General features: G+C 29.3%; 2 protein-coding genes across 5 annotated transcripts in view; one reads left to right on the plus strand and one right to left on the minus strand.

The window, feature by feature from the left end:
* Positions 1–15,942, minus strand: part of LOC140674594 (transmembrane protein 114) — a 352,543-nt gene that overhangs the window by 77,452 nt on the left and 259,149 nt on the right. The window lies entirely within an intron of this gene.
* Positions 5,768–8,262, plus strand: LOC140674602 (uncharacterized). Of its 4 annotated transcripts, none has more exons than XM_072908249.1 (4): positions 5,770–5,860; positions 5,989–6,197; positions 6,284–6,418; positions 6,860–8,262. In XM_072908249.1, exon 4 carries the CDS (start codon positions 7,304–7,306, stop codon positions 8,102–8,104), a length of 801 nt encoding a protein of 266 aa, XP_072764350.1. In that variant the 5' UTR covers positions 5,770–5,860; positions 5,989–6,197; positions 6,284–6,418; positions 6,860–7,303; the 3' UTR covers positions 8,105–8,262. The 4 variants fall into 4 exon arrangements, with proteins under 4 accessions (XP_072764349.1, XP_072764350.1, XP_072764352.1 ...); XM_072908251.1 differs by having other exon boundaries at positions 5,800–5,872; XM_072908252.1 differs by having other exon boundaries at positions 5,817–5,835.

Below are 15,942 nucleotides of genomic sequence, written 5' to 3' on the forward strand. Positions count from 1 at the left end.
TCTTATACACAAATCTCACAAATAAAGTCGAAAAACATCTTTTTTGGTCCTAACGACACTCATGTAATTCTCAATAGCAAAAACAATTATTTCCAGTACTTAACCGCTCGAGCCTAATCAAGCATGCGCTACGGCGTGACGTAGCAGCAATCAGCTACTGGCAAACGCCGAGTCGGCTCTTGCGCATGTCAAAACCGCGTAGCGCCTGCCAATTAAGTACGACGCTCCAGTGTCACCTTAAAAATTCGAAAGTAATTGGAAGCTAACAACCCCAATTTTCTCAGCTATAAATCAGCGTCGACGAAAAAATCCGCAGGCTTTTTTCGGTTAAATCGCTTTCGAATTGCTTCGCTGATTTCGTCCGCACCGCATCTTTATTGTATTCTCACGATCGCCGCTTTCGCTGCACCGTCTTTCGTTCGATTCGTCGCTGCTTTCGCGAATCGTTATAATCGTCGCCTTCGACAAACTTTATTCTCGCGATTAACTTTGCTTGTAAATTTCTTGTAAATATATCTCTATTCTTTTTTGTGTTTGTTTGTGTGTTATAAAATTAATAAAAGAACAAAAAAGTAGACAAATTGTGTCGTTAAAAAGGGTTTAGATCACTGCTTATTTTCCGCCGCGATACTCTCGAACACCACATAACATATAATAATATAATTATATAATTATTATAATTTATAAATACATAATATGAAAATTCTCATATATATATTTATATATATTTGTTTATTCATAATTCAGGTCTTCGTGAAATTGCGAGGAAAAAACTGTCGACGTAAGTAGCAAGTGCCGTTAGGTGGACACGAATGGGATGTGCGTATAGCGGTATGTAAATGTATTTCTAGCTTATTTCTGAAAAATGCGACTTTGGAATACAACTTTATCATATATAGTTGAATTTGTCATTAAATATGCTACAAGTTTTGCTATAAAATAAATTTCAAAATTTTTAAAAATTGAAGAAGGGAAGAAGGATTTCGAAAAATTTAATCGCACAGTTTTTAATTCTCTTGCGGCTCTATTTAATGACAGAAATCGTATCAAAATGGTTAAATTTTTTCTGCGAAGAAAAATATTTACTTTCAGGTTATATAATAGGTTTTGATGGTGCTAATTTCAAATTTGTGATCAAAATTACAAAAATTCAAATGGCGGACTTAAAAGTAATAAATCTTAAAATACGTGTCTATTTGCGTGAAACTCAATTTCTGTAAGTTTCTATAAATTTTTGAGAATGATTACTATCTATTCGGCCAATAAACAAGCAAATTGAATTATATGTTCGCGAAAATAAGATTTATTGTTCTAAATTACATCGTAGTAAACAGTATAGCGTGGAGTCTGTTGGAAGTGAGATATCTCTTCTAGTAAGGAAGCGTTTTGACAATGCAATGAACACACAAGTAAATTTTAGAGGGGAATAAAAAAATAAAAAAATGGTAATTAATTGGTTATTTTCGAGATTTTAACTTCATGTAATAACGTCAACGTAATTTTAATATTTTTATAGAATTTGCAACTTTACGCATCCAAATACGCACAGATCGTTGTTGGTGAATAATTGTAATTTCTCGCCCTCAACCGAAGAAAGAATAGTTACTTACTAATAACTTGCGATGTTGGGAAAATATTATAATTCTTGCGTTGGAATTGGCATTGCTTAGACAATTTACTGTTAAATTTATAGTTTTATAATTTTTTGATGACAAAATGAAAATTATCCACATGCTTTCTGACATTAATTGTAATTCCCGTCACACGTAATATTAGCATTAATATTTACGTTCATTATGTATTGAAAAAGACTGCGTACAGTCGAAACGTTTACTACGATGTAATTTAGAACAATAAATATTATCATTTTCGCGAACATATAATTCAATTTGCTCGTTTATTAGCCGAATAGATAGTAATTATTTATAGATTAGAATACGAGTGGTAACAATTTATTTTTGAGAATGTTTTGATAGAAATATGTTTTTACTATAAACTATAATAATTATAATTTATTTTAATTTGTAATTACTTGTTAAATTATTTTATTTATCGCTACGCCATTTTGAATTTTGCAGCAACAAATTTTGCCACAAATTTAAAATTAGATACTCAAAAATTTCCAAAATATCATTCTTAGTTAATATATGTAACTAATAACTGCTTTTTTACATTTTTTTGTACCTTTCAAAAATTCATATTTTTTCACAATTTTTAGATGAGCACAACTTTGCAAATAGTAATTTTTACCATGAGTATAACTAATTACTGAAAAGTAAAATTCTTTAGCTTTAATTTGCACCTTGGTTCATGTTCCTACGATGTCTAGTTCTTAAGTTATGAAAGAAAATGTTACCCCGAGTCTGACTCGGGGTTAACCGTTTGGGCACAGTCCGCTTAACCCGAGTCAGATTCGGGTTAAACCGCAGGGGAGTTAAGTACATTAAGAACCGTAAAACTTTTATTTGAAACTTTTTTTTATATCTCTTATCATTTCGACGGTATTCGGTCAGGAATAAAAAAATGATTTTTTTCAAGAGGGTGTTTCACCCCCTTAACGACCGTACGGGCACGTATAAAAAAATATGTCTCCTATTTTGACCTAGACTACAACATATTAAAAGCTCATTAAACTCGGAGGGGGACACTTTCATACCTATCCTTGTTAGATAGGCAAAAAGAAATAGCAGAAGAAAAGGAAAAACTAGAAGCAGACGAAAAAGAACGTAAGAATAAAAAAAAGCAGTATTAGAACATATAAGAAGATGATTTATAATTACATAAAAAATTTATAATTACAATTAATAACTGAAGAGAAATTATATAAAGAACCTATTAAAGAATCTGCATCGATGCAAACAATATTGAAAGATTCAGCTAAATGTATGACCAGCAAAATAGTTTTTCAAGAATTGATATCTAGTCTAAAAAAATCTCAGAAATAAAGAAAAAGAACAAAGAATCAAAGTTGAGAAATTGAGAGAAAAAGTACAAAAAAGAAAATCTCAACTTTGAGACTGAGGTAAACAAAAGGCTTAAGGTCTAAAAATAATTAAAGAATAAGGCTGTAGAGAGCAAGGACGTGAATACCATCAGATTGAAGCACAATATCGTGTTGTAATAATATATAATTCAAAGAATCAAAAATTTAAATTGACACAAAAATATAAGATATAATAAAAGGTTTTAAAATACAAACGTTTCGGGCTCTTGTTTTGAGCCTTCTTCAGTGCAAAGTATAAGTGTGTGATGTACATGTAAAGGAAGAATGATAAGAATATGAATATAAAATTAAAAATTAAAAAATTACAAAATAAAAATGTTAAGAAGTCATGAACAGCAGTCGACGGAACGAAAATACAAATAGACAGAGCCATCCTCTGTTTTGTTTTTATCGAAAGGAGAAAAACAGACTTGATAAAAAATTCAACTTTTGTTGTCTAAATAACGCAACAGAAATGACATTAAATGATTATTAATATTAATTATTATTATTCCCACTGCTCATTCTCTATAAACAATAATTTTTTACCACATCAGCGCTTTAAATTTTCTGTAAAAAATACATCCGACAATAATATCCTTCAAAATAAGATCTTAAATGTCCACATAGACCCAACATCATATTTAGATGCACACTCGAGTTTACAAGGAGAGGGCGCGAACTTTGGGTCACCGATTTTGATGGGAATTTTTTATAGTATAGTACTCTATTAGAAAAGTACTTGAATAAAGGAATAGGGCGCAACCCTCAGCCATTTTCGAGAAAATTTATTTAAAAAAAATACAATATTCCTCATCTACCCGTGACTTTATACTAGTAAACGTGAAGGCGGCGTAGCTTGGGTAGTTTGGTCCGTACGTATCACGGTGCGAACTAGGGTTCGATTCCCGTTTCTTCAATTTTTTTCTCGTTTTTTAAATTATTTTTTAATGTATAATTTTTTTATTGGGTATTTTATTGGTTTGAAAATAATTTTAATGAGATTTTTGTGATTAAAATGATACCAAACACAACATAAATCGAATATTTAATTAGAAAGATATTCGTAATTACGATTATTGATTAATTAAAAATTATCTGATTTATGTCTTGTTTGGTGTCATTTTAATCGAAAAAATCTCATTAATCCATTAAAATTATTTTCAAACCGATAAAATGTAAAATAAAAAAGTTTTAGTTTTTATTCAATAAAATGTTTATATTATAGATAAGATAAGATCTCCACGAGACGCGTTAGCCATCGAAAGCGAGAGAGAGAACGAATAAGGAATAAGCGAGATGAACGACATCAAAAGGTTCCGAAGTCTTGTTCGCGAGCATTCCTTTATCCATTGTTTTTTGTATCATACCTATATCATACTATAGAAAATACAACTTTTTTATTTTGCATTTTGTCGATTTGAAAATAATTTTAATGGATTAATGAGATTTTTCCGATTAAAATGATACCAAACATAAATCGGATAATTTTTAATTAATCAATAATCGTAATTACGAATATCTTTCTAATTAAATATCCGATTTATGTTGTGTTTGGTATCATTTTAATCACAAAAATTTCATTAAAATTTAAACCGATAAAATATCCAATAAAAAAATTTTATTTTTTATAGTAAGATGACATATGTATAATACAAAAATTGTAGTATATATCGACAATCTTTTTTACAACATCTTACTACAAATGTTTATTTATCTAAAAACAAATTAATTTGTTTTTAGATAAATAAATATTTGTGGTAGATAAAACGGTAAAATTATACACAAAAAAATAATTTAAAAAACGAGAAAAAAAATTGAAGAGACTGGAATCGAACTCTAGTTCGCAGTGTGATATGTACGAACCAAACTACCCGAGCTACGCCGCCTTCACGTTTAGTAGTATAAAGTCACGGGTAAACACCCAGTGAGAAGTGACAGGTCGGAAAGACGGTTATTAAACGTCTATGTCGTCTATGGTTGAAATTAGTATCAAGTTAAACCAATTTTTAACCAATCGAAAATTTTATTTTATTGATTGTGTAGGTATGTCTTCTCTGTAAATTTGTAATTTGTATTATAATATACAACATTTAAGAACAAATATAGTTCTTAAATATAAAAGGTCGAAAAGACAACTATTAGACGACTATTAGACGTTTATGTCATCTATCTAATTAAACCACTTTTCAATTATTTTAAAATTTTGTTTCTATTAAATATAGAAACGTTTTTCTGCAAATTTTTTAGTAAACAATGATTGATTGAAAAGATGTCGAAACAACGTCTATTCGATATTTTTTTACCATCATTTTGTAACTTGTATCTACAATATAAAATAATATTTTAAAAAATAACAGTTAATGTTTGCAGAATAATTATTCCATTAATTGTTAACTTATTTTTTCTAAATATTATTTTATATTGTAGATACAAATTATAATTAATAGAATAATAATTTTTATCAAATAACAGCTAATAATAATAAAAATAAAATTAAAAATATAAAACAGTTAATAATATAACAGTTAATAATATAATGTTATATATAATTCATATAAATAGTAAATAAAAATAATTATATTATTAATACAAGTAAATAATAATTATATAATTAATAAAAATTAAATTGCACGCACTGTTTGCGCACGCATCCCGAAGATCGCGTGCACCGTGCTACGTCGCTAACGATTGGACGCTTAGCGTCAAATGACGATCACATATGCGCAGTAACATAGAGCGCATGATATCTGTAGAGCGATTGGCTATAAGACGAAGTCATAGGAGTCGCTATGTCGAGAAAGAAGCTTGCAAGGCTCGAAAGCTATTATAGCCGGGATCTCGTCATAATGGCCAGTGCTTTCTCTTTCATTTTATGTATATATTTTTGTAAATAGTTTGTGTATATAGTTGTATATATTTTTGCTGATCCACGAATATTACAAAGATCGGCAGACTGTAAAAGACTTCCTTTTATTGTGATGTGACTACTTTTTTGCATATAGGACGCGTTATACGCACAGATTTGTAAATATTATGACACAATACTTGCAAGAAGAAAGAATTATAAAATAAATTCTCCGCCGCTCGATGCCGGAGAACTGAAATACAAGTATAAGCAAATACTGCAGACCTGACTCTTGTACTATTATACTGGCAAAAATAACCTGTATTGATGGCAACACAAATATACAAAGAAAATATGGCTGACTAGGTAAATGATAACGATATGTCTTGATTTATTTTATTTAATAATTATTAAATTTTTTAAAATTATTGTAAGGAAATGTATTTTTTCAGTGCTCTTTTATTATATTGATAAAATATTTCAACGAAGGCGGAAATTATTTTTACAACCGAAACAAAGGAAAAAAATACAATTTTTTAAGAAAAAGCGTACTTTCCAACATATAATCAATGGATACTAATGAACAGGTAAGTTTTTAAATTTAATAAATTTTATTTTTTATTAAAATTAAATCGTGGTGTTTTTTCTGAAACTTATCTTTTTTTGTATTGTCCACAACTTGAATACAATAATATGAAACTTTTATTCTAAAATTTCAAGTTTGTGAATAATTTTCATTATTTTATATATTTTAAATGCTTTTTAATAGAAAATTTACCATAAATAGTAGACTTTAAGTATAATGCACTATCAAATATAAATATAATATAATATTCTTAAATTATTAAACTTTTTTTAATATTTTATAATTCTAATTTTTATAATTATTTCTAATAATATATTACTTTTAATTTATCTAATCGATACATTAATATTTATATTTTCATTAATTTTAATGGAATAACTGAATTATTTTATATTTCTGAATCGTACATCATTTGCAACTCTTGATGTATTTTTTGTTACAGTTTCACATTTTTTGCATAAATGAAATAAGGCTATTCGGTGGAAACTCCATCTTTCAAACGCAAAGCGCAAAGGAATAAAATACGTAGAGAAGTCAAACGTAGAAAGTTGCAAAAAATGTGGACATTAATTGATTATCGAAGAGATGTTACATCTAGTGACAGTGACAGTGAAAATGATAGGGAAAGTGATATTATTGGTGAACAGTACATTATTTCATCTGAAGAGGATGGAACATCAACAGAAGAAAATGCACAAATTGAAAATGAAAATTCTGACAATCAGTCTATAGATTTTTTTGAGGCAGCTCAGCCAGACATCGTACAAAATGAAATTCCACATATAAATTATCCAGAAGTGCAAGATTTAAATTCAAGTGATGATGATTTAATAATTTTTGAAAATGATAAAGAGAGACAACAGTATGTAATTGAATCTCTTACTGAATGGGCTTTAGAAAATGGAAACCTATCTATGAAAATGGAAACCTATCTATGAATGGAAACCTATCTATGAAAAAGCTTGATAGCCTTCTAAAAAGACTGCATCCTGTCTTTCCTAATTGTCCAAAGAGTTACAAATCTCTGCTAAATACACCTTCTAGTATTGCTGTGATTAATTTTGAAAGTGGTGGTCAATTTTGGTATAAAGGAATAAAAAAGAACTTGTATGCACTTGATGTTAGAGAATATTTATTACGCTATGGTGAAATAACTATTGATATTAATATGGATGGCCTTCCAATTTCAAATAGTTCAACCTTGAAATTTTGGCCAATTTTAAGTAAATTAATTGGAACTTTAAATGAGCCATTTATCATAGGACTTTATGTGGGACACAAAGATCCTCAAAATATTAATGAATACTTAAAGGATTTGGTAAAGGAATTAAATGACTTTTTCAAGAATGGATTTGAATGTGACGGATCACGATTTAAGTTTAATATGCGCCATTATATTCTTGATGCTCCTGCAGGCGCTTTTGTTAAATGTATTATTGGACATAATGGATATGGTGGTTGTGAAAAGTGCACGGTAGTTGGTAAATGGACTGCTAACAGAATGACTTTTGTTGAGCTTAATAAACCACTTCGTACTGATGAATCTTTTTTTAATCAAGATCAACCCATTCATCATCAAGATTATTCTCCTCTTCTTCTTGTGGATACTAAAATGGTGTCGCAGTTTCGTTTAGTTGCAATGCATCTTGTCTATTCTGGAGTGTTCAAGAGACTACTTATGACATAGCTTGAATGGAGAGGTCATTACAGACTTAGTTTAAATGCCATCGCAACTATCTCTGGCCTATTTAAAATTAGTTTAAAGCATTGCCCAAGTGATTTTAATAGAAAGCGCCATGATTTTTCAAAAGCACATTTCTACAAAAGCACTGAGTTAAGAAGAATGTATATTTATGATGGCATCTTTGTTTTTTTTTGGACCATTGGATTCAAAAATTTACAAGCATTATCTCCTTCTTCATAGTGCTATTTATATATTAACCAGTACAGTTTTAGTTCGCATAATGCATAACTATGCTAAAGAGTTGTTAAGAACATTTATCGTTCATTCCGAAGCAATATATGGGGAAAAATTCATTGTTTACAATGTACACTCTCTTTTTCATTTGGCTGAAGAATGTGCTGAACATGGAGAACTGGATAGTTTCAGTGCATTTTGTTTCGAGAATCGATTGAAATCAAAGAATCTCTTCGATCTTTTCGCAAACCATTTGAACAAGTTGCTAAGCGAGATTTGGAAAAAGACAGTTCGATCTGTTCATCTATCTTATAATGGAAATAACATTATTCTCTCTCAAAGACATATTGATCCAATGGAGACTGTACCAGGCATTCAGTATAAGAAGATAATTGTGAATAATATAACATTCAAGTTGGGACAGCAAGATTCTTGTGTAAAAACGTCAGATGGTAGTGTTATGATCATAACAAACATTATTCGGAGGAATGACAATTCTGTGTATATAATGGGCCACAAATTTCATCAATACGAAGATTATTATGATTATCCATTACCTTCTTCTATTCTTGGAATTGTTAAAGTGAGTCGTTTAAGTGCAACAAAAAATGTTATTGAGTTGTCTAAGATACAGGCTAAATGTTGGCTTATTCATATTCCTCATAGCGAATCGTACCTCAACATGCCTCTGTTGCACACATTTATAATTCATTGAAAAGGTATTGTATCAATTTAGTTATATAAGAATGAGAATTTACAATTAAAAAAATACAATATATCAGTAAAATGTAAAGAGTTTTTTTAAATTAATTTTTAATTTTAAGATGTATCTCTTGAAAGTAATTAAAAATTTTTTAGGCTGTAAACATAAAATGATTTGATTATAACTTTCTAATACTTTGTTCTTTCTTTTTCTTTAGTTCTTTGTTGTAAAATTTCTTAATACTAATATAGATGAAGAGTGCAATGATGAAGATAATGAAGATGAATTTTTTGATGTTGGACATCGAAAGTGCTTAAAGGAAATACATGATGAAACAGGCAATTCAGTTGTGTATTGGCCTTCGAAGCCATATTTAGTAAGTACTTACGCAAAAAAAGCGAAAGATCCTGAAGAAAATTGGCTTACTTATTCTGTACAAATTTAGCGGTGGTATGGTGAATAAATCATATAATATAAAAAAATTTTTTTAGACAGATTTTCAGTCTTCTTTCTTTAAGATATAAATAAACATAAATCAACTATTATAGTGCAAGGTTTAATTGTATCTTTCAAATATGATTGGAATATATATTTTAATATATATTTGAATATATAATTGGAATATATTTTTATACTAACAAACCAGAAATAAAGAGAGAGAGAAGATAAGAAATAGAGCCCATGGTTAATTCTTTCTAGATTTCAACATGTTTGTTTTTTCAATAAGTTTAAATTAAATAGATTAGAAATGTATTATTTGTAATCGTTAATGTTCTGAAAAAATTTTTTTATTTAGTTTTGTCTACATCTTTCTGTTCTTTTATTTTCTCATAAGATATTTTGATATAATCATTTATATATATATATATATATATATATATATATATATATATATATATATATATATGTATATATATGTGTGTATATATATATATATATATATATATATATATATATATATATATAACTGCAATAAGCGTCTTTATTATAAGTAGTAAAGTTTATTTCTTTTATAATATTCAAATTTTCGTGAGTAAATTTTAATTTCATTTAGATTTCATGAAAAATTCTTTTTTTAATTTAAAAATAGCATGAATTTTTTTTTATTTGAAAAAATATTAAAGGATGAGACTAATGTAAATTGTCTAATATCTTTTATTTTTTTAATGTTACGTTCATTATGTCAAAATATATGAGTTATGTAAAAATAAGAAAATTTAATTTTTGTTTAAAAAATACAATAATCTATGTATAATTATAAAGTTTTATTGATTTATAACTTATGATATTTAATATATAAAAAATGTAGTTTCAATGTGCAATAAAACACTCTTATGTTATTAAAATGCATTAGCATTAGTTTTTAGAGAATAGAATTACATATATTGTATAATGAAATATTTTTAAGTATAAAATGATTTCTCTAGAATAAATGATTTCTTTAGAATTGCAAGATTGAATTGATTTTATTATCTGATGCTCGTCACAGTTGTGTAAAAATCTAAAATATCGTTTAATTTGATAAATTATTGTCACATGGATAAGTATTAGATATAGTACTTCGAAGAATTTTACGGATATATATATTTTTAGATATATTTTGGTTTGTATAATGACAATATTTTATAAAATTTTTATACGCCACGAATAAACGTCTTATAAACGTTTAATAAACGTTTTATAAACGACTAATAGATGTTTAAATAAACGTCTAAGAGAGGTTTGATTTGAAGGACAAAAAAACGTCTAATTAACTAAAATATAGACGTCTATATCAACCGGTCACTTTGGTGGAAAAGACGTTGACTTGACGTCTTTTTAACTAGTGATTTCTCACTGGGCAAGGAATATCTTATTTTTTTTAAATAAATTTTCTCGAAAACGGCTGAGGGTTGTGCGCTATCCCTTTACTCAAGTACTTTTCTAATAGAGTACTATACTAAAAAAATCCCCATCAAAATCGGTGACCCGAAGTTTGCGCCCTCTCCTTGTTAGATGTTTTGAGAGATAAATGGTTCATTAACCTATCAAAAATAGATATCCCACAGGACATACAATGCTTGTTACAATTGGGAGAGAATTTTAGTCTTCTGATCAATAATTCTTCTTCCTTAACAATGGAATTTATAAAAAATATAGAAAATAGTTTATGGAAACTCCCGGTTGTGACAAGATTGCAAATCAAAGAGGGATCGAAAAGTATTATTAAGAATATTCCCACATACTCCTATCCTAAATCAAAACACAATGACTGGTTGTTACGTGTGTTATTTACCTCAAAAAATTTCTTAATCATAATAAAGATCTCATCTTAATAAGAGCAAAGATAATGTCACCGTAGCTCTCAATAGAACGGAATATACATAAAGTGGAAAACTTATTCAAAGACGAAGCCACTTACGTCATTGTTAATAAAGATCCTACAAGAAAATTAATATCGAATTTAAAAGATTTATTATCGAAATGGAAAAACCATTTTACATTTCGGTTACATTTCCAATGTTATTTATAAGCACCTTTTGTTTACTGACGGTACTCTACCAAAGGTTTATGATTTACCCAAGGTCCACAAAATTAATATACCATGCAGACTTATTGTTTCCTCCGTAAACAGTCCACTATACTTTCTAGCGTCGTTCTTACATAATATCATGAATAAGAGTTTTCCTACGGCCTCCAGTCATGTTAAAAATAGTTTTGATCTATTCAACAAGTTATCAAATTTTTATATAGATGGCGATGTAAAGTTAATTTTACTTGATGTGATCTTATTATTCACTAACGTCCCTATAGATTTAGCACTTGATAGTGTCTCTAAAAGATGAGTTTACTTACGAGATAATTGTGATTTACCTGAGGCGGAATTTTTGAGTAGAGTAAAATTGGTTTTATATTCAACTTTTTTTACGTTCAACAATATTACTTATCGCCAAACTTATGGCACTCCTATGGGTTCTCCTCTATCTCCGATTGTGGCAGACATTGTATTACAGGATCTACAAGAAAAAGTTCTGAACACGCTACGTTTAACCCCCTCCCCTTTATATTTTAGATATGTTGATGACATTCTTATGGCAGTTCCTTCTCGTTCGATTGACTGGACGCTTTCCATTTTTAACTCATTTTACGACAGATTACAATTCACTTTAGAGATAGAATATAACCGGAAAATTAACTTTCTAGACTTAACTTTGATAGTTGAAAATAACCTCTTAATTTTTTACTAGTTGCATAAAACAACTTTCTCGGGAAGATATCTTATTTCCATTTACAACATCCGCACTGCCAAAAGAAGAGTACGATATTTGGATTCGTAGACAGAGCTTTCACCTTGTCACACCCTAGATTCCATATGAAAAATTTTGACCATTATTAATATTCTGATAGACAATTGTTACTCACTCAGTCTGATTTTTGACATTATCAACCAACGTTTAAAACATTTGATTAACAATCATGACTTCATAAAACACGGGACGGGCGGTAATTCTTTTCCTTTTTTTACCGTGTTATGTTTACTATAGTTATTGGATATAACTGACAGTTAAAGAACATTACAAAAAATAGGGATATTCGATTATCTTTCTTTAGTCTATATAAACTAAGTAGCATTATTAAGGTACATAAGGATGGAGTACCGGACAATTGTAAAACAAATGTAGTCTACAAAATAAGTTGTTCGGGATGCGATGCAACTTACGGAGGCCAAACCTCTAGAATGCTCAAGACGAGAATTTCGGAGCATAGATCGGAAATCAACAGAAATACCAATAATCGCTCGGTTATCACAAATCATAGACTTTCATACGATCATGATTTTTGTTGGAATAATGTCGAGATCGTAGATGAAGTTCCTTTTTATAATAAAAGATTGATCTCGGAGATATTGTTTATAAAAAGGCAGAGTAATGGTTTAAATTTACAGACAAAAAATTTACCGGTTTTATATCATGACGTAATAAATAAACTTTCGAAAATTTCAAAGTCATGATTTTGTATATAAATGGTTTACCTCACTATTCGTTTAACAATAGTCGATTATAATGTGAACTGTATTGTTGGTCTTAGAGAAAAAAATTTGATGGAGTTTTTTTGATATTTTATAAGTACTTTAATAATCAATTGTACAGTTTGGTGACTTGAATTATGTTTAAATTTAATTGTATATTTACAGGATTCAACTGTTACTGTAATCAAGTCATTAAGCTTTTCTTTTTCTTTTTCTTTTTTCTGTTTTAAATACATGAATTTAATTCTTCCCGTCCTACCAACCATTGGAGTTTAATTTATTTAAAGGATACTCGTGAAATTTGTAAACCATATTCGTAATTGTGTTCCGCCGACTGCTGTTCATGACTTTTTAATATTTTTGTTTTGTAATTTTTAATTTTATATTCATATTCTTATCATTCTTCCTTTACATGTAAATCACACACTTATACTTTGCGCTGAAGAAGGCTCAAAACAAGAGCCCGAAACGTTCATATTTTAAAACCTTTTATTATATCTTATATTTTTGTGTCAATTTAAATTTTTGATTCTTTGAATTATATATTACTATAGCACGATATTGTGCTTTAATCTGATGTTATTCACGTCCTACAGCCTTTCACCAATTTAATTCTTTATTATTTAAATGAGAACTTTTTTTATGTTTAATGAGTTATCATATTTTAAATTACTTAATTAGTTATTTTAAATATATAGGGGAACGTGGGGTAGAACGGCACCGCGGGGTACAATGATGCAGAGTCGATATCTTTTTACAGAGATGCTACCATGTCATAAAAAATGTTGCAATTATTGTTATTAGGTGTCTCTTTCTGCGTGCTGTTATCAGTGGTCGCAATATTTTTAGTTGAAAGTTGTTATAAATTATTTAATGCACTTGCTGTGCTCTCCGCGACTGAATTGTAATTCTTCGATATATTTACATAAGGTAAACAATGATAAAATTCTATTTTTTATTACCGTAAATACATTTATGTTTTAAAATGATCTTTTCTTATTAACTTCATACTGTGTCTATGTAAATATTAATTAATTATAATTTTTTATATGATGAAAAGTAAATAAATACGTTTTGAGACTTAATGAAATATTAGCCCACAAAATGTTGTACTTTTTATTTTTATACTAGAGAAAAAAAGAGAGTATACATAGATGCTGTCTTTTAAAATTAATACCAAAAATTATTACATTAAAGGATATTTTTCCATGTTTTAAAGAGAAAAATATTTATTATAACAAGAGATTTGTTTTTATTTATTAATTTATAGTTATCATTTAAAAATACAAATCTATATTCTTATGTTTTATACATCATATAATATACAACTTTTAAAAAGTTTTAGACATCAATATTAATGAAATAAACAAGTTTTGGAGGTAATCCATTATACCCCGCATGAAAAGCATATCACGAAAATCTAGGCTTTTATTAAATCAATAATCTTGTCTATTTAAACTATTACTTTATAATAAACTTGTGTTTTTTCTTATAGTGGATATTCCAAAGAATATTTTTAGTAAAAAAAAGACCGATTTATTTCTTTTTAATATGTTGAAAACTTGCTCAATGCTTACGTTGGCCGTTCTACTCCACATTCCTAATTTTTAATTTTTTGCTTTTTGTTTATTTTTTTGTCTCGTCTTTTCTTATTAAATAAATGTAATTTGAATAACGAGCAGTGTACATATAATTCTGTGATATGTAAAATGTAGCATTTTTAGGTATCCATTACGTTGTATATCATTAAAGTAAGAAACATATTTTTATATACAGTTATGTAAACGTTAAAACGTTAACAAATCTAATATAGATTTTATTAAAATTGTTTAACTAAAATTCTGTTGTTTATTCCCAATAATAAATACTATTGTATTTGGACTTCCGTTTCCGGTAGGATAGGTGAATGAGGTGTTGTAGTGTGAAGAGAGAGTTATTGTTAGAAAAAGGAGTGTGTGAGGAAAGAGGTGCGAAAAGGAGTGAGAGGGAGCGATACAGGGAGAGGTGAGAAGTGAGTGGTGAAAGGGTGAAGAGCAGGGAAAGGAGGAAAAGGGATAAAAAAGTGTGAATGACAGGCGATTTTGACAGGTGAGAATTTCGAGCATAGAATAGGATATTGGGTATAGAAAGGAGAGAGTAGGAAGGCGCCACCTAGAAGGAACTAGAGGAAAGTAAAGGAGCAGTAGGAAATGGCGGACGGGGAAAAGATATTGGCGGGCGCGCAAGTAGGTCTGAAACTAGACATGGGATTAGGGGAAGAAAAGAAAAGGAGGGAAAAGGAACAAGATCAAAGGACAAAAGTGAGAAGGGAAAAGGCGGGAAGCGTGGGAATGATAGAAGAATGGTTTAAGAGGAAGAGAGATGAGTCAGATAGGGAGGAGGACGGGGAGGAACAGGAAAGGGAAGGGTTAAAAGCTTTTCAAAGGAGCAAGAAAGTGCAGAGATCGCCGGTGAAAGCGAAAAAGGAGGAAGGAAATGTAGGGTTAATATTGCAGGAAATTAGGACCTTGAGGTTAGAAGGGAGGAAAGATAGAGAGGACTTAAAGGGAGGGATAGAGGAATTGAGAAGGGAGATGGGGGGATTAAAAGAGGAGATGAGAGCAAGAGAAATGGAGTGGAGGAAGAAGAAAGAAGAGCTAATAGGGAGGATAGAGATTTTAGAGAAGAGGTGGAGGGAAAGGGAGAAGGGAAAGAAAGGGGGTTAGAGGGAGGTGGTAGAGAAAAGAATGAAGAAGTTAGAGGGAGGGGGGAGTAAAGGAGGAAGAGTGGTTGAGAGAAAGGATGAGAGAGCTAAAGAGGGACAGGGAGAGAAGGGAAAAGGAAAGGAGGAAGAGAAACATTATTATAAAGGGAATAAAGGGAGAGGGAGATGTGAAAAGGAAGTTGAATAAGTTG

Source organism: Anoplolepis gracilipes, chromosome 16 (genome assembly GCF_047496725.1).
Source record: "Anoplolepis gracilipes chromosome 16, ASM4749672v1, whole genome shotgun sequence".
In the NCBI taxonomy this organism is placed as follows: domain Eukaryota; kingdom Metazoa; phylum Arthropoda; class Insecta; order Hymenoptera; family Formicidae; genus Anoplolepis; species Anoplolepis gracilipes.